At 55.1% G+C, this 18823-nt stretch overlaps 1 protein-coding gene across 5 annotated transcripts in view; it reads left to right on the forward strand.

The window, feature by feature from the left end:
• Positions 1-772: 772 nt before the first annotated feature.
• The window catches only part of AHNAK (AHNAK nucleoprotein), a 35905-nt gene continuing 17854 nt past the window's right edge, over positions 773-18823 (forward strand). For all 5 annotated transcript variants that reach the window (XM_038408853.2, XM_043519570.1, XM_043519571.1 and 2 more), the window contains exons 1-4: positions 773-958; positions 15923-16004; positions 16707-16857; positions 18199-18386. In XM_038408853.2, the coding sequence (XP_038264781.1) occupies positions 16707-16857; positions 18199-18386 (339 nt within the window). In that variant the 5' untranslated portion in view covers positions 773-958; positions 15923-16004. The remainder of the gene's footprint in view (positions 959-15922; positions 16005-16706; positions 16858-18198; positions 18387-18823) is intronic.

Below are 18823 nucleotides of genomic sequence, written 5' to 3' on the forward strand. Positions count from 1 at the left end.
GATACTGTGCTGGAGCAGACGGGATGCAGTTGTGTCTGGGGGCTGGAGGTGCTGGGTGCTGTGCTGGAGCAGAGGAGATGCAGTCGTGTTTGGGGGCTGATTGTTCCTGGGACCATCTTGTAGCAGGTTTGCAGCCCCTTTTCTCAACGCAGTTGTGTCCTCTTTTCACGTGGCTGTGTGGAGTTTGGTGCAGGCAGGGTGTGTGGGACGGGGTGGAAGGTGCTAACCTCGGGCAGGTCTCTCCATGCATCTTTTGAGGTTTTTCTCTGTGAGTAGCTCTCCAGCCCAGAGCAGAGGAGTGGAGCTCAGTCTGATGGGTGCCCTGGCAGGGAGGGTCACAGCCAGCTTCTTGTTCAGCCCTCTGATCCGGGGAGGTGGAGCCCACAGGGTAGGAGGGGGCGGCACAAGTCTAACCCTCTGGGCCAGCTTGCTCTAGTTTTTCCGGGGTTCAGGCTTGGGCCCCCAGCGGGGGGCGGGGGCTTTTCTGGGGAGGTGGATGCATGTCTGGCCGTGGGAGGGGCTCTCAGCCCGGGGACCCGAGCAGGGTGCTGCTGTCCTGGGGTATGCCAATGCCAGGGCGCACCTGGGCACGGGAGGGGGAGGGCTGGCCGGGGTGTGCGCCCCCGGGCACGGCCGGGCTGCCCAGCGCAGCGCGGCCCGGCTCGGCAGGGTGACTCGCTCGCTCTGCTCCCGGCTGGCTTGGCTCTTGGTCCCTCCCTCCCAGCAGCGCGGCTCTGGGAAGGGGAGAGACACACCCAGCCCGGGCTGAGTTACAAGAGCCCAGCCCTGCGTCGAGCGGCGTCCACTTCGTGCGCTCCGCCGCCGGGACAGGACCGGACCCTGCGTGCCAGGGAGCAGCCGCCGCCGCCAGGAATCCGGGAGCGGGCTCGGGGCTGGGCAGTACCGGGACCCTGCCAGACATGGCTGTGCCGGGGAGCTGAGAGCCACTGACCCGCAGGTAAGGACCAGCCACCCCAGGAGCGCTCGGCCAGAGGGGACCCGAACCTGGGGCAGGGAGCTGGGGCCGGGCAGGCGGAACTTTCTGCCCCCTCCCGGGCTGGACGTTCGCCCTCCTCGGGTGTCCCGGGAGTGGAGCCTTCACTGCGCATAGGACAGGGAGCGGGTCGGGTCAGATCTGGGGCTGGGAGCCCTGGGGGCGCTGCGCCTGCGGGGGGGGGGGGCGCAACAGGGGGGGTAAAAGTCCCCGCAGCTGCAGGGGGCGTGTGTGCGTGAAGGAGGGGCTGGGTGTGTATGGGGGGGTGAGGGCTGGGGGGGTGTGTGGGAGTTGTATATGGGGGAATGTATATGGGCTGTATATAGCTGGCATTTGCAGCTAGGATGTGTTTCTGAGGTGTATATAAGTGGGGTTCCATATGAGGTGTGCATAGGTGTTGTGTGTTTCTATGGGCAGGGGTTGTATTTGGGACGTGCATGCAGGGGGGTGTCTATGGGATGTGTATCGGCGGGGTTTGTACACAGGGTGTGTGTGTGTAGGTGGCGGTTGTACAGAGGGCGTGTTGAAAGTTTCCCTTGCTCCGGGCTCGGGCTGGGGGCGGTTTGGTGGGGCGCTGGAGCCTGGGATCTGCTCTGGGGAGCTTTGCTGAGTGGCCATGCAGCCGCGGTGGTGGAGCTGTCCCGAGCCCCCCTCTCCCGATGGGTGGGGACCCCCGCACTGGACCCACTCCAGCCGCCTGTGGAATGTGGTGGTTGGAAAGAGTGACTAATTCAAACCAGGCGTCGCCAGTGGCAGGCCTGTGAGAGGCGCAGGGTGTGTGTGTGCAGGGGTGGGGGGGCGAACTGTGTCCCTGCTCAAGTGTGGGAGCAAAGCGCCCCCCAGTCTTGTAACGTGCGTCCGCCCCGCCCTATGCTGGAGCGCACGATGCCCTCTGGGGAGCTCTGAGCCGGGCTGGGGAACTCGCGTATCTGTAGGGTAGGGAAGCCTGCAGGGCGCTGAGGAGCCCCACGTCTGTGGTTTTCGGGCGCTGCGGGCTGGTGGGTAGCTCGGGCGCTGCGCTAAATTGCGCTCAGGGTGTGGCACCTTCTCTGCCAGTTTGGAGGCGGCAGCGCTGTGTTGCCTTGGCGCAACCCGTGGGGCCGTCACAACCCCTTTCCCTTAAATTTGTTAGTCTCTAAGGTGCCACAAGTACTCCTTTTCTTTTTGCGAACCCCTTTCTGGACACTGACCCAGCCCTCGATTGAAGGGCCAGTCCCTTTGTTCCTCACTCCCAGGGAGAGAAGGACCCGGAGCCCCCCTCCCGTTCTGCTGCTCCGGGCCTGGCAGCTTGTTTCGGGCTCCACTCCTACAAACGTTTATTTGACTGTTGTTGCCACTCAAGATTAACTCCATGTTTCCTGTGGCAAAGGGCCCAGAATGGCTGGGAGCAGACTCCCAGTTCAATTCACAGGGACCTGTTTTTTGTGTAGAGAGACTGTTGTATTTGGAAGTCAGGGATCAGTTTGTACTTGGGCTGGGAAACTGGAGATGAGTGGGGCCCAAAGGCCTGGAGAGATGGACAGACTGAAGTGGAGGTATCAGACAGACAGAAGGACTGATGTGCGAGTGTTAGATGGAGAACTCTGTGCAGGGCAGCCAGGAGTTCAGGGGTTGGTGCTGTGGTCCCTGTGGGTTGTCAGCTGGGTTGCCTAAGCACCAAGTGATGATTTGTGTTTCAGTTGTCACTTGTTATGGGGAGGGCTTGTGGGGAGCCTTCTCTTCGCTGGAGGTACCATTCCCTGGAGAGCGAGGTTACGGGCTGGAATTCTCTGGCCTGTCCTATTGAGGTCAGATTAGATGAGCGGTATGGCCCCTGCGGGTTTGGAAACCTAGGAGTCTATAAAATGACAAGCTCTTCTTGAGGCTTTCGAAGCTTGGGGAGATGTAACTTCAGTCTTGGGAACACTGGTGTATTTGGGAGGGGCCTACTGGATTAGAGTGAGGCTGGGAGCCAGGACTCTTGGGTTCTTTCCTCAGCCCTGGGAGGGAAGTGGAGTTTAATGGGTTAGAGCAGGGGGTCTGGGTGCAGGACACCTGGGTTCTATTCTCAGTGTGGGAGGGGCGTGGTATCAACGGGTTAGAGCATGCGTCTGAGAGTCTGAACTCCTTGGTTTTATTCCAAAATATATCAACTGCTTTGGCCTTCAGTGAGCTCACGAAAGCTTATGCTTGCATCCGATGAAGTGAGCTGTAGCTCACGAAAGCTTATGCTCTAATAAATTTGTTAGTCTCTATGGTGCCACAAGTACTCCTTTTCTTTTTATTAAAATGAGTGTGACAGTTCTGCACTAGCTCACAAATGTGGCTTGTTAAGAGTCATAAAGCGCTGTTAGGCCTGTGAGTGCCAGGGGCTAGAGAGCTATTATTTTTATTATAGGCACTGGGGATGTTTTTCCAGAGGACGCTAATTAGTAAGTTGGTACTGAGCTGGGGTCTAGGGGCATGGAAGGGACAAGCAGACAGTTCTCCCATGGTGGTTGCCTGAGAGAAGGGAGCACTGAGAGAGGTGAAGAGAAAGCAGTGGGGCAGAGTCAATGACAGAAGGGGCTGTTGCAGAGAAGCTTGACTTGTGGCCTAGAGCTCCCAAGGTAGTTCTCTGAGCAGCTCAGGGTCCATCTTCCAGCCGGGTATCCCAGGGTATCCCACACCCTGTAATCGGAGCAGGCCTGTTTGGTGCGGTCTTATGACACTGAGGCAGTTTGCAAAGAGTGTCAGGAGGTCTGCGTGCTGTACAGGGTTTGTGTGTGTGCGTGTGTGGGGGAAGGAGGGGCGAGGCTGTTAGAAGTTACAATATGTTTCCATGATCCCCTTGCAGCTCTTTTGTGCCTTGGCCTATTATTAGGCAATACACTTATTTGCAGAGGGACTTGGGTAGCTACATTATAATCTTGTGCTTGGTGTTTGCAAGAGTCAAGGCGGCTTAACTGTCCCTGCACCCCCTGGAAGTGTCTGGCAAACTGATGGGGGTGGGGGGCAGTGTGTGTTTCCCCTCAGCTGGCATGAGACCATCTCCTGGCACTTCGGAGAGTGCTGCAGTTCCATCCACTCTAACTTCCTTCTTCCCCGACTGCAAAGAGCAACTATTCCTGCAGGAGAAGATGCAGAGCACAAGGGGAAGCGTATGCAGTCAGAGAATGGACCGCCACCCAGGGACCATTCCTCAGCTGCTTTCTCTGTGAGGGCAGCATTGCTCCTGCCTATCTGCCTTGTGCACCCCAGTGCATGGGCTTCAATGAGGAGACTAGACTGGATACCCCAGCGAAGGTCCAGGACCACGTCTTGCCTGTGTTTGGAATGGAAACGTGTCTGTAAATCCTCTCTCCTTCTGACAAAGAGCCCATGGATTGTCTAGATCATGGGTGGGCAAACTACGGCTTGGGGGCCGGATCCGGCCTGCTAGCCATTTTAAGCCGGCCCTCAAGCTCCCACTGGGGAGCAGGATCTGGGGCTTTCCCCGCTCCTGCACTCCAGCCGGGGAGCAGGGTTGGGGGCTGTTTCACGCGGCTCCTGGAAGCCGCAGCATGGCCCTGCTCCAGCTCCTACATATAGGGGCAGCCAGGAGGCTCCGCTCTGCAGAGTGCCCCTACCCCAAGCACCACTCCTGCAGCTCCCATTGGCAGGGAACTGTGATCAATGGGAGCTGAAGTGGTGGCACCTGCGGATGGGGCAGCGTGCAGAGCCGCCTGTCTGCAGCTGTGCATAGGACCCAGAGGGGGGACATGGCCACTGCTTCCAGGAGCCACTTGAGGTAAGCGCCACCCAGAGCCTGGACCCCTGAGCCCCTCCCCACACCCCAAGCCCCTGCCCCAACCCTGATCCCCCCTCCCACCCTCTGAACCCCTTGATCCCAGCCCGGTGCACCCTCCTGCACCCCAAACCCCTCATCCCCAGCCCCACCCCAGGCCCTACACCCCTTCCCTGCACCCTAACTCCCTGCCCAAGCCCATATCCCCCTCTCGCCCTCCAAACCCTTCAGTCCCAGCCAGGAGCACCCGCCTACATCCCAAACTCCTCGTCCCCAGCCCCACCCCAGAGCCTGCACCATGAGCTGGAGCCCTACCTCCTGTCCTGCACCCTACTCCCCAGCCCAGAGCCCCCTCCCACACCCAGAACTCCTCATTTCTGGCCCCACCCTGGAGCCCGCACCCCCAACCAGAGCCCTCACCCCAACCCCAATTTTATGAGCATTCATGGTCTGCCATACAATTTCTATTCCCAGATGTGGCCCTCAGGCCAAAAAGTTTGCCCACCCCTGGTCTAGATGCATGTTGGAACTGTCTGGATGACACAATTGGGCTTTTTGGTCCATTCACAGGGATCTTCCCCACCTCTTCAGGCGAGGCTGTGGTGGTGGGGGTTGTGTGTACGGGGAGTTGTGCTAGATCAGGGGTGGGCAAAATTTTTGACCCGAGGGCCACATTTGGATATGGAAATTGTATGGCGGGCTATGAATGCTCACAAAATTGGGATTGGGGTACAGGACAGGGTGAGGGCTCTGGCTGGGGGTGCAGGTTCTGGGGTGGGGCCAGAAAAGAGGAGTTCAGGGTGCGGGAGGGTGCTCTGGGCTGGGGCTGGGAGTTGGGGTGCGGGGGGGGTGAGGGCTCTGGCTGCAGGTATGGGCTCTGGGATGGGGCTGGGGGTGAGGGATTTGGCATGTAGGAGCGTGCTCCAGGCTGGGATTGAAGGTTTCAGAAGGCAGGAGGAGGATCAGGGCTAGGATTGGGGCAGGGACACTGGGTGTGTGTGTGTGTGTGTGTGTGTGTGTGTGTGTGTGTGTGTGTGTGTGAAGGCTCTGGCTGGGGGTGAGGGCTTTGGAGTGGGGCCAGAAATGAGGAGTTCAGAGTGTGGGTGGGGGCTCTGGGCTGGGTGTGGGGGAGGTGAGGACTCTGGCTGGGGGTACAGGCTCTGGGGTAGGGCTGGGGATGAGGAGCTTGGGGTGTAGGAGGATGCTCCGGGTTGGGACCAAGAAGTTTGGAGGGCGGGAGGGGATCAGGGCTGGGGCAGGGGGTTGGGGCATGGAAGGGGGTCAGGGATGCAGGCTCCAGGTGGCTCTTACTTCAAGCAGCTCCTGGAAGCAGAGGCATGTCCCCCCTCCAGCTCCTACACAGAGGTGCGGCCAGGTGGGTCTGTGCACTACCCTGTCCGCAGGTGCCACCCCTGCAGCTCCCATTGCTCGCAGTTCTTGGCCAGTGGGAGCTGCGGGGACAGTGCCTGCAGAAGGGGCAATGCATGGAGCCCCCTGGCTGACCCTAAACATAGGAGCTGGAGGGTGACATGGCACTGCTTCCAGGAGCTGCGGCACGTGTGTGCAGAACAGCCCCAGACCCTGTTCCCCAGCGGGAGCTAGAGGGCTGGATTAAATCAGCTGGCAGGCCAGATGTGGGCTGCGGGGCATAGTTTGCCCTCCCCTGTGTTAGATGATGGCATAGGTGCTGGAACTAGGTGGGCTCCCCCTGGCTTGAAGTGATTTCCATCATACACCTGGTTTACAGTTTGGTTTAGTGGCTCTTAGGATCCCCACTATACAAATTGTTCCAGCACCCCTTGACAATGGACTGTTTGTTCTGAGGGCAGCATTCTGGGTGCCAGGCTGCTGTATGGCGGGTAAGAAATACCAGGGATCTGCCTAGTGGGCACAAAGGCAGCACGATATGTCATGGGACAGACTCTGGAAGCTGCCTGGCTTTCACAGCTCATGGAAATGGGGGACAGGACTTGGTGAGACGTAATTCAGGGGCCCTTCCAAGCAGACTTACCAGTGTGAGAGATAGAGGAGACACGGTGGAGTGTGGAGCACACGAGGGGGCATAGGAGGAGCCAAGTGTCCTCTCTCATCACCCACTGCTCCCTATCTGGTTCTGGGAACTTGGGTGTGACAGGCAGAGGCTGCAGCTCCAGTGCAATACGAATATGAAGCAGCAAGGATCTCTCTGCGTGGGCCTGCCCCAGTGTTGTAACATGGTTAGGTAAATAGCTGGGTGCTGTGGGAAGCGCCAGCCCCAGGAGGGATTACTATGGTTTCTGCAGCACCCATAAACTCACGGGCTGTTACACAGATGAATGAAATAAAGGCCCGTTCCCTGCCCTGGAGAGCTCACCATCAAAATGTGAGACAAGCTGCAACAAGTGAGAGCAACACAGTGTGTGTGTATGTGTGTGTATATGGGTCTAGCCAGGTTCTTATCTAGGCACCTATCACCACAGCATGTGTGTTTCAGCCTGTCTAAGTTCATATATAAATGACTATTGCAGTAATGTGTGTGTGTGTGTGAGGAGTGGCGAGTTGGTGGTGTTTGTGGGTGGGGAGTTGGCAATGGTATTGGGGGGGTGGAGAGAGGATTTGGAGGTGCGTGCATTTGTGGAGCCTAGTGGTGGTGGTGTGCGTAAGGATTTGCAGTGTGTTTTTACTAAGGATTCAGGGTTTGGGGTGTGTGTGTAGGGGTTTGGGGTGGGGTGGGAGGTGTATTGAGGCTTGCGTGGAACCTCTTTCTTATGGAGGAAGGTAACCAAGAGGCAAAGGGCAAGCTGAGGCCCTGCAAGGCCTTGGCCAGTAGTCACTCTCTGTGGCCAGCAGAGAGCAGGAATTCTGGATAGTGCACCCTCCCCCGATTCCTACCCTGCCAGCTGTTTAGAGTGACTCTGCCCTGCTTGCAGCCACCAGAACTGTCAGCCTGTCCCAGCAACCTGTGCTCTGGGCCCCTCTGTGACATGAGAAGCTGGCTGCATTGGCACAGGCCTGCGGGCGTGATGCACTCGATGTTTGCGCACAGGGTGGAGTCTCCCTCTGACCCTTTCCTGCTGCCAGGGGGATCCCTTCTCTTTGGATAGCCTGTGGCTGGTCTCCTGTTGTGACCCCTCCATTGTGCCCTCACTTCCCCTCATCCTCACTTTGGATGCAGAAAAGTCCACCAACACTAGGCAGACTATTTCCCCCCACAAAGAGAGAAGTGCCCTTAGAGACTTACCTGTTCCCTGTCCCTGTAGCATCTGGGCTACGCTGTATTTATCCTCTCACACCCTTGCTGTTATCCTCATTGGGCAGGTGGGAGCCAAGGCCCAGAGAGAGGCACTTGGCCAAGGTCCCACAGCAAGCCTGTTGTGGCACAGAGATTTGAGCCCACTTCTCCCAAGGCCCAGGCTCCACGCCCTTCTCCACTGGTCCAGCCCTCCTCTCCAGAGACTCCAGGAAGCCCACTATTGTTTTTACATGGCAGGTGCTCAGATACTAGGGTAATGGGCAGCAGAATAAAACCCACAGAGAGTGAGAGTGAGCTAGATGGGCAGGTAAGGAGGGTGGATGGATGGGTCACTATGGTGATAGAGAGAAAATCAGAGGTTGCCTCGTGATTCAGATGCTGATGTGGTTGGAGCCAATGGGCCTGGGTCAGTAACTTGATTTTGAAGGCAGTCATGTGACTTTCTGGTGTTATTTAAGTCGCCAGGGACATGGCGCTGTTCCAGGGGCTCTGGTGAGAGCTGCTGCTCTGCCTCCCGCACAACCCCCACCCCCTTTCACTCTCGGCACTAATCGGAAAGAGCAGTGTGTCCCTGGGGAACACAGGCGCCCACTTGTTCACAGAGGCCAGTCCCAAGCAGAGAGCAAAGCGGCCTATTGTTCTCGGCCCTGCGCCCCTCGCGGTCACACCCGAAGACGGATGTGTGAAGTCTGCAGGGCGCTAGGCAAAGAGCACAGAAGGACTTTCGCATGCGCCACGAAGCGGCTGGGCGCGAGCGGACCCCACAATAGCCTGCCCACGTTAGTGGGCAGCAGAGCTAGCAATGCGTCACTGGCAATGGTGGGTGCTCCCTCCTCTGCTTGCTGCCATCTGGGGCGCATCCACAGGGCCAGTGCAGAGTCATCCCAGGTTCCTTCCTTGACACCAGAACAGCTTCTTCAGCACCCTCCAGCACCCATCTTTGCCCTTGTCCTGTCTTTCTCCTCATTCCTGGGCTCGTTCTTTATTTTCCTTCTTGTGCCATGTCTGTTTGTGCATCAGTCTGTGTGTGTGCACATGTGGGTGTGTGCGCGTATGAATGTCTATGTGGGTGGGTGTGTGCACATGTACATCTATGTGTGTGCATGTGCATACTCCTCACTGTATGTGCGTCTGTGTGTGGGTGCATACTTCTGTCTCTCAGTGGGTGCGTGCATGTACATCTGTATATGTGTGCACATGTATACATCTATCTCTGGGGGTGTGTGCACACGTCCCTCAGTCTGTGTGGGTGTGCACATGTACATCTGTCTGTGCATGTGTGTGCACCTGTCTGGGGATGCGTGTGTGCATTCATGTGTGAGTGTGTGCCCACATGCACACCCCAGTGCATGGGTGTGATGGGATGTGACCACCCATGCTGTAGCTGGAGGAACACTCTGGGGAATCTCCTGAGAACTGGCTTCAGCGGCTACAGGAGCCATTTATCTCTGTTTGCTGCCATGTACAATTAAGCCGGTATGAAGCAGAGCGGCTTTGCCAGAGGAAGTGGCATCCTGAGCTGGGCTAACTCCAGTCCCCACAGATCAAACAGACTGTGGGGGGAAGGGTGTCAAGAACAGGACCCTGGGTGTCTGGACTGGCGGTGCAGCAGGGCAGTGTTCTAGCACAGGCTATGTTACTGCAGCCGGCCTTGCTAACAGGAGCCTGGGAGGGTCGCTGGCCACCTGCCTCCACGTGTTTCCTTGGTTAGGGAGGCCATATGGTGTCGCACCCCTTGCTCTGCGGAGCCTGTAGGCTCAGTTGGCTGAGGGGCGAGCAATTCCCCTGAGCCCTGGCAGCGCTGACAGAGACTCAGCCTGAAGGGGCTGCAAGAGAGGACTTAGGGGAGCAGGAATCTCCCCAAGTGAGTTTTTGAGCCTTTATCTTTCCCCAGCCAAGAGGCTGCAGAGTGGGAGCTATCGGGGTGGGTGGTTGGATGCTGGGTGTGTGCGATGGCCCAGTGGTTGGTTGGTAGCTGTCTGGCGCTTATGTGGATAGCCCAACACGTGTCCTGCTGCCACAGGGGTGTAGTATGGGGGCTTCTGCATTCACGGCACACACATAGGAAGAGTGAAAACCACAGAGCCTTGTTCTAAAGGTCTCAAGCTGTATAGAACATGGTTTAACATGGGTGCTGTGCTAGAGCAGAGGGGATGCATTTGCGGTTTGGTGCTGAACTTGGAGTCTGCCTCACTCATCCTGTGAAATCTCTGCTCGGGCTCCACTGAGGCTGTCTGACTGTGTGCTGGCCATGGATTTTCCAAGATTAGCTGCCACTGCAGCCCCAGCTTCGCTCAGCAGATCTTCCCTTTGTGTCCTGAGTGGAGGTTTGGGATTGTGTCAGCCCATCATCTCTGTGCACACAACAGTAACTGACAGTGTCCAGTGGGCCTAAGGGGATTAGTGCTCTTGCCGCCCTATGCCTTCCCCACGTTCTGTGTGTCCTAGACACCTAACTATCTCTGGTCTGCCTCCAGTCTCTGTTGGAGCTCCCTCTCCTGGAGATGGTTTGGATGGTGATGGCAGCTGGAGCTCCGGAGGTGGCTGCCCCGGACCCTTCCTGATTGCAGATTGGAGGCTGGAGGTGCTGAACAGTAGCCTGGGATCATAGATTATCCCCTGGTCTGGGAGAAGTGTGCGGCTCGCCTCTTTCTTGAGGCCTGGGGATGATTATCTCATTGTGTTTGGAGCGAATTGGTGTAATGACATGGCTATGCAGCAGGCAGGGTTTCAGCCTGTGGAGGTGCTGAGGAGAGGACGTTAAGGATCACTGATGTCTGGAGAAAACCCCCGAAGCACAGATTACGTGGGCCTGGCAGCAACCTCTCTTGTTTGCCATCAGTCAGCTGTGAAACCAGCTCTTTGCCCATGTAACAAACTGATGCAGAGGGATCATGTCAGCCAGCTGGGAAATGCCTCTGCCTCTGGGGCAGGGTGGGGCAGCTGTCTGGGTGCGCACAGCAGCTTGGCCACAAGCTGCTCCCTCTTTCCAAATGCCTGGAGATGGGGGAGGAGTGAAGGCTGCTGTGACCTGGAGTGGAACTGGCCCTTGAGCTGACACCCAAGTGCAAGAAAAGAGAAGTGCAGAGGCCGGGCTGGGCTGAGCCTCGTGTGTGTGCCACTGGGTGAGCACAGAGTGGGACCGTGCAGTCTGCACTCTCCGAGCCATCTCAGACTCAGCTCTACAATACGGGAGGAATAATGTCCTGGGTGGGGGGTGCCACGCATCCCAACTTGGAGCTACCTGGGCCATCAAGCCCTGCGGGAAGGTCCTAGCTTCTTCCTTGGTTTGGGCTGTGATGCCACAGCAGGGATGACAGGTTAGTCTTCCTAGGCCCAGAGCTTCCTAGCTTTGCTCCCTGCCTCCGCTTCTCCCTGTTGGAATCGATACCAGGAGACACCAGGATAAGTCCCCTGCTCCTGCCTTTTAAGTTCTGTTCTGGCCACTTTAGAATCTAGAGCCCTGTGCTTCAGGCCTGTCCTTTGCCATACGGAAGGAATCCCCAGGGATCTTCCTGGCCCTGAGCCATCAAGAACTCCAGCTGTCCTGCTGTCCCTGTGCCTGGCTGCTGGGGCAGAGACCCTTTCCCTGGGGACAATCCCACTGTGCTAACTGCTGGACAAACACAGACCAAAAGAATGGTCCCTGCTCCCAAGAGCTCACAGCCTAAGTATAAGACAGGGGACGAGCGGTGGATGCAGACAGACCAAGAGGGGAACACAAGGAAATGGGGTGGGTCAGCATGATAGGCACTGGTCTCAGCACCCCAGTTGCCTGGCTGCTGCTTGTCCCCGGAGGATGGGACACTGGGGGTTTCTGTGGAATCTGAACATTCGCAGCCTCGTGTGGAAATAAAGACAGTCACTTGCGAGATTCTCCAGGGGTTGGGACTTGTGGGAGGAGGAGCTGAAATGTCCAACATGTGCACAACAGCCCAAGGAGGCAGGGCTGGAGGCCAGGGTTAGGAGCTGAGCCTTTGTCACCTTTCCTGTGAAGCAGAAGGACTGCAGCATGCCCAGGTGCATCTATGTGGGTAGGGGAGCTGCGGCTGGAGGGACAGAGACTGTACCTTTGCAAAGCCCCAGCAAGACTCGGGAGAGATTTTTGTTTCACAGCTGCTGTGCGTTCTGTTGGCTTAGGGGAGGAATAATGCTCTCCTCGCGGAGTATGAGTTTGCCCAGCGAAAGACCTGTGTGCAGGGCAGATGCTTCTAAAAATATCGAGATAAAACACGTGGTGAACCTGAGAATAGCACCAGCAGCTTGGTGACTACATGACTGGCATTGCTGTGCAGGATGCCTGCAGGGTTTCCCCTTGCCAGGCTGGAGGGGCAAGTGCTCTTGCGCTCACTGGAAACATTCCCCTCTTGCAGCTTGGCCTTTGCTTGGTCTGTGGTGGAACTGACATGTATTGAGTGCCCTAGTGGGAGTTGGATACTTCTCCACCACTTGTTTCTTGGTGAATAGGGCTGTGAACACTCAGGTGTTGGTGCTCCAAGTATTACCATGGCCTAAGGCCTTCTCCACGCCAGGTTCCCATGGGGAAATCTCCCGTGGGCCCTGCTGGGGCACAGGGAATCCTCAACCTTTTCCCTGCCATGTTGTCTATAGTTGCCATGGGTGGGATAAGATGCCATGATGTGGAGGTGTCCTGCCCCCCAAGGGCTCCCAGAGCTGCAGCACCAGGCTTAGTGTAATGCTGGGAGATCACCCCACAGAGCGGAGTGCAAGGGCATGGCCTACAGGGAGGGGAAGACAGCAGCTGTGGGATGGGGCTGGGAGGTAGTGTGTGGTGGGGGAGAGAGGAGGATTAGGCACAAAGACCAATGGGGCCTTTCCTTCAAGTGGGCAGAACAAACCGGCTATGTGATTCTTTCTCTGCTTTGGTCTCAGATGGGCTGGACTTTGGGCCCTGTGCTGGCTGGCATCTGGGACTGAAAGGCTCAAGAGGGCTGGCTGAGACTTCTAGCCTCTCCCTCCATTCATAGCAGCCCTGGTGCATGCTGAGTCACTTCGGAGGCCTCCACACCCACCCCATAGGCCTTTCTCCTGAGCCACCTGAGAGGAACAAACCAGTTTGTTCTCCACTTTACTACAGTTTTCCAAATTACTCAGAAACCAAACAAGTGGAGTGGTTCCAGCCTGTGTGACCCTGTGTGGCACAGACATCGCCTCTTGGGTCCAGGCACCCTGCATGAACCTGCAGGACAGCAGAGCCACCAGGCTGCTTAGTGAGAGCCTTTCTGGGGCTGGTCAGAACTTCAGTAGGAAGCTTGTGCCAGATCTGAGTGCCTTACAGTGCAGAGCACCATAGTCTGTGAACAGCCGTGCAGCTGCCTGGGAGTAAGGTGCTGCACAGCGAAAGGGTGACAGAATGGGATGACGTATAGCGACTGAGGCAGAGGTGGGTGTGCACATGCCTTGCCAGTGCACAGGTGTATGCGGGTGAGTGCATGTTCATACACCATTCTTGTTACAAAGGGAGCCTGACACATAATTGTGTGTGACCCACTTACATTGTTTTTATTTACTATTTTCCTCCAACAATGCTATGGATTTGCAAAGACAACCCACCTCTACAGGTGTTTGAGATGCTGGAGTACTCACCCAGTTTGAGTTTTAAGCCAGGGAGGTGGAGCCAGTGTGGGTTTAACCTGCCTGACAACATCCCATTAACTTTTCTTTAAATTATTGTTTTAAAAATGTGTAAATGCTGGAATGGCCAGTGGTGCCACTGTTCCCCCTGCCCTGGGCTGCCCTTCTCCTGACTTGGGGAGTATATTGAAAGTACATCTGGACTGGAGACCTAGGAACTGGTCTGGGGAGCTGGGAGGGGCTCAAGTTTAAGCAGTTGCCTTTAGAAAGCTGTTCAGTGGCTCTGAATATTACCTGTGATGCTTCCAGACTCAGCTGGCCAGTGCCCCTGGTTGGCAAGGAGGGTGTGGCAGTTAAAGGAGAGGGGCAATCAGGGTTACATTTGACAATGTGTTGCACAGCTGCTGCTATTCCTTTCCCTAGTGATGTTTTTGAACACTCCATGTTCAGATCTGTGTTCTTCAGGAGCAGCTGGGGGTGGTGGGTTTTGTTTTAAGCACAGATGCAAGTTAATCCCCAGACAGCTCTGTGCCTTGGTGACACAGACTGACTGCCGCTGATGGCCATTTGGGAGCTGTGGACTTACAAGGAAACACTTTGGGCCCGATTCTCCGCAGCTTGGGCAGTTTCCACTAATGCAAAGTTCTGCCAGCCCTGCAGATGGCAACGGGACTGGCCTATCTGGCCCGTGGTATCTAGGGCTCTGAGCTGGAGAGATGCTGAGCCTTGGCCTCTCCAGTGGAGTTCAGGGGGAGGGAGGAGTGCTCAGTGGATTTCATGACTGAGCGCAGTATCCCAGGGGGCTGCACGCTGGGACAGCTGGTTGGGGGTAGGACATAGCAGTGCCCAACATCATGGATCTGGGAGCAGATTCTGTGGTAGCTGATCTCCCTTCACATTGTTATTAACATTATTGCCTCTCTTCGGATTTTAAGCGCAACATTTGGACTGCCTTTGGCTCACTCAATTCCACAATCTCCTTTAGATTTGCATCTTGGCAGCTCTCCTGGTGGGAAGTCTCCACTTTAGCCTTGCATATTCCACAGGCAGCCCCTAGCACCAGATCTCTGGCTTCATGGTTGCTTCCATTGATTTCTGAGCTCTGCAGCAACCGCTCATAGATTTTAAAGCCAGAAAGGGCTGTGGTCTGTAGGTTGCACCCCACTCCGGAGCACATCTCCTGAATTGTGTTATGCTTCTGGTTGCAATTTTGGCTCCTGAATTCAGACACCTTTGGTTCTGCAAGAGCTGACACATCAGTGAGCACTCAGTACCTCACAGGCTTGGGTCCCTTGTAGCGCTTCCAGCCTGGGACCTGTGCTTGCTGGAAATGGGAAAGTTTCTTTGCCTTGCTAGCTAGGGAAGAGGAAAGGTGGGGCAGCTCGTGTGGGTGTTGTCGACAAACACCAACCAGGCAGAACTAGCAAAGGCACTGCGCCCCCTGGTGGTGATAGTCCCATGGGCAGCCGGGCCCAAGCAAACCCAACTCCCCCCCAACTTGTTACATCAAGTCTCTTTCCTCACCCCTAGTTAACCCCTTCCTGCTCAGCAAAGCCTCTGACCAAAGAATGGTTTTGTAGACCATGGTGGTGGGGGTGTCCAGCTATTCCCATTGGCCTGATTAGGAACAATTCATTCAAAGAAACCTTTTCTTTTACTGAGCTCATTGGTGCTGGCCATGAACCACAATCCCCGCTTCCCACCCGGGCTCTCAGGTTCTCTGACATGTGCCATTCTTCACATACTGCACTCTGTGCTGGGAAGCTCTGGCTGCAGTGTAGTGCACAAATGCATGGCATGCAGGCACGGGGCTGGTCTCAGGAATTTGGGGTGAGGTTCTATGGGCATAGTTAAAGCCTCCATAAAACCTTAATTTTGTGTTTCCTGCCTATCCAAGTGTTGGGGTTTGTTTAAAGTTTCACTGTGATACACATCTCCTGGCTTTGCATCTCTTTTTTTATTTTTTTAAACACCTCTGTGTTCTTTTACAGTGAAATCCATTAAAGTCAAAGGCAAAACTCCCATTGATTTCAGTGGGGCCAGGATTTCCCTCTCAAAGTTTATTTTCACTTTATGAACATTTATCAATTTTAAAGAATACTATTTAGCTCTTATGTACAGGTTTTCAAATCGTTCCCCATTGAAGCAATTAAAAAACTGGCAATCAAACCTCAGTGTCTTCTATGTTGGATTGTTTTCTGTAACAGCATGAGTAGTTCAGATACCAATGTCTTTTTTTTTTTGTTAGATCCTACAACTGTCTTACTGGGCTCATCCTAGAATGGACCAGAAAAAGCTAAATGTAAAAAACATACAAACAGGTGGTTTATTAAGAATTCTTTGAATTCTCTGCTAGGCTGGGAAGTTGATACCGAAGGTCAGCGAGTGAAGAGAGGAATTCCTGGGGCGGTTCCAGCCAGGACCAAAGTCCCACCAAGGTCAGTCAAAGAGGATCAGTCCATTCATCCCTCAAAAAATAAAATGTGCTTGATTCTTGCTCTCTCTGCTACACCTCCTGCAATATCCATGCTGAGTGAAATCCAGCCTGTGCAGAAGGCAAGCACTAAGCCTGTGCAAGCACTTACATCCCCATTGTCCAAGCCCTCTGCATAGGGATGATTCATCTCTGCACTTTATGCTTTACGGTTTAGGGGCCTGGAGACTGTGCCCCCAGCCCATGTCCATCCAGACTGTCAGCTTCCAACGTTAAAATACAGAGATAAACACAAAGGCCTGTGACTGCTCTGGTCTAGCCCACTTGCTTTGACCCCTGGAGTTCAATGGGGCTGCACCCCAGTAACTGAAGACAGAACTGGGCCCAGGGATGATAGTTTTGGCCGGTAAACTTTTCTGTCCATGTTGTTTTAAGAATGGCCATTACTGGGTCAGACCAATGGTCCATCTAGTCCCTTTTCCTGTCTTCTGATACTGGCCAATGCCAGATGCTTCAAAGGGAATGAACAGAACAGGGCAATTATCAAGTGATCCATCCGCTGTTGTCCAATCCTAGCATGTGGCAGGGACACCCAGAGCATGGCGTTGCGCCCCTGACCATCTTGGCTAATAGCCATTGATGGACCTATCCTCCATAAACTTAATTCATTCTTTTCTGAGCTCAGTTCTAGTTTTGTTTCATTTAGATGGAGAAGGAAGAGGAGGAAACACGGGAGATCCTGCTCCCCAACTGGCAAGGAAGTGGCTCTCATGGTATCACTATTGACCAGACGGAAGATGGGGTCTTCGTGAAGCAGGTGGTGCAGACTTCCCCTGCTGCCAGAACTGTGAAGGAAGGTGAGTGCAGCGCACCAGCTCGGGAGCAACACATGTTGTGGGAGGGTGGTGGGGTTGTGCTGGTTTATCACTTTGGGAAGAGAATTAGGATTATGCGAAATTCTGACTCCACTTCCCTTGTTCCTTTGCAACCCTTTTATTGTAATTCTCTCTCTGCTGCTTCTGTAGCTTTAAGGCAGCTGGTTTTTCCTCCCTGCTCCCATGGAGACAGCTCCTCCTGCCTGGGGCTCCTTGTCCTGATTCTTTGCTGATGGAGACTCCTTTCTCCATCTTGCCCTGTCTCTTTGCCTCTTCCCTGAGGTGAGGCTTTTCCTGCCACTCAGCTTCTTTCTCCTTCCTGAGCTTCCTGCCATATATTATGTGCATTAGGGTAGCACCTAGATGCCCTGTGTGTTGCACAGATACACAGTGGGAGACAGGCCCTGCCCCAGTGAACTCACAGGCTAAACAGACACAGGGTAGAAGGGGAAACAGAGGTACCGAGGGTGGGAAGGGACTGCCCAAGGTCAGTGCCAGAGCTTGGAATAGAACCTAGGAGTCCTGGTTCCCAGTACTCTTTGTTCTAACCCACCAGACCCCACAGTCCTTCTAGAGCCAAGGATAGAACCCAGGAGTCCTGACTTCCCGCACCCTCTGCTCAAACTGACTACATCCTACTGCCCTCCCAGAGATGGGAATAGAAGACAGGAGTCCTGGCACCTAGTGCCCTTGCTCTAACCCACTAGACCCCCACTGCTCTCTCAGAGCTGGGAGTAGAACCCAGGAGTCCTGGCTTCCAATGCCCCTTTCTCTAACCCACTGGACCCTACTGTTCTCTCAGAGCTAGGAATAGAACCAGGGGTCCTGTCTAGTGCCTTACACATTGGACAGTGCTGCCTCCACAGAGTGTTTGAGGCCCGCTCCAAGGTGCTGACACTCTCTCCTTTCTTGCTGCAGAGCTGTCTCACTGACTTTCTATGCCTGGAGGCGGGATTCAATCACTGATGGCTCCATGTGGTGCTGTGGGAGGCAGGAGGGAGCCCACAGAGACGTGTGTGGTAACAGGGGGTGTGTGTCTTTCCTCCAGCCACCCTGGGAATGAAACAGGGAATCAGCAGTATGCGGCGCAGCAAGACCTTCCAGATTATCCCCTCTATGTTCCTGCCAGCAGATCACAGCCATTAGCTGAGTGCTGGAAAGCATTTGGCAAAGTTGCCCCTGCTTAGGCTGCAATGCTATTGAAGAGGCTTTTGATTAGTTTAATCAGCCCTATGTGTAACTGAATGAGATTTGTTTATTGCTTGGGCCCTGGATTGCCATTGCCATCAGCTTGGCTTCACTCCTTTCTCTCTGTGCCTGTAGGGGATCAGATTGTGAGTGCTACCATCTATTTTGACAACCTGCAGTCCGGAGAGGTCACGCAGTTGCTAAACAGCATGGGCCACCACACGGTGGGGCTTCGGCTGCAGCGAAAGGGGGACAAGTCTCCATTGCCGGGACAGTCATGGTCACACGATGTGTTCTCACCCAGGAGCCCAGAAGTTGTTCTGGTGAGTGAGGGAGTGATGCAAGCTCCCGGGGGGAGGGAAAGCAGCCCAAACATTCCTTCAAACTACTCCATGTGGAGACCGGAGCAGATTTATTCCACTGCAGAACCCTGGCTGGCCATCCCTTATGTCAGGAAATCCTCCAGGCCAGAGAGGGCATTGCAGAAAGATACCTGAGAGCCTGGAGTCAGCCACTGCAGAGATGCTTAGGGATGGGGCATCTCTGTGGGGCAGCAGCTCCTATGAATGTAAAGCTGCCCATAGAAAAGAGCAGCAGGGCCCAGAGTGACATGACCTTCTGTCACAGCAGCCCCCCTGAAGGAAGGAGATGCAAATTGCAACCCTTCAGGATGGAGTCAAGGCCAGTGATTATTTCACACGTTACTTTACTGCAGCACTAGCCAATCTCCCCCTTCTCCTTCAAATCTCTCTTTACGACA

This window comes from Dermochelys coriacea, chromosome 7 (assembly GCF_009764565.3).
Source record: "Dermochelys coriacea isolate rDerCor1 chromosome 7, rDerCor1.pri.v4, whole genome shotgun sequence".
Taxonomy (NCBI): Eukaryota; Metazoa; Chordata; order Testudines; family Dermochelyidae; genus Dermochelys; species Dermochelys coriacea.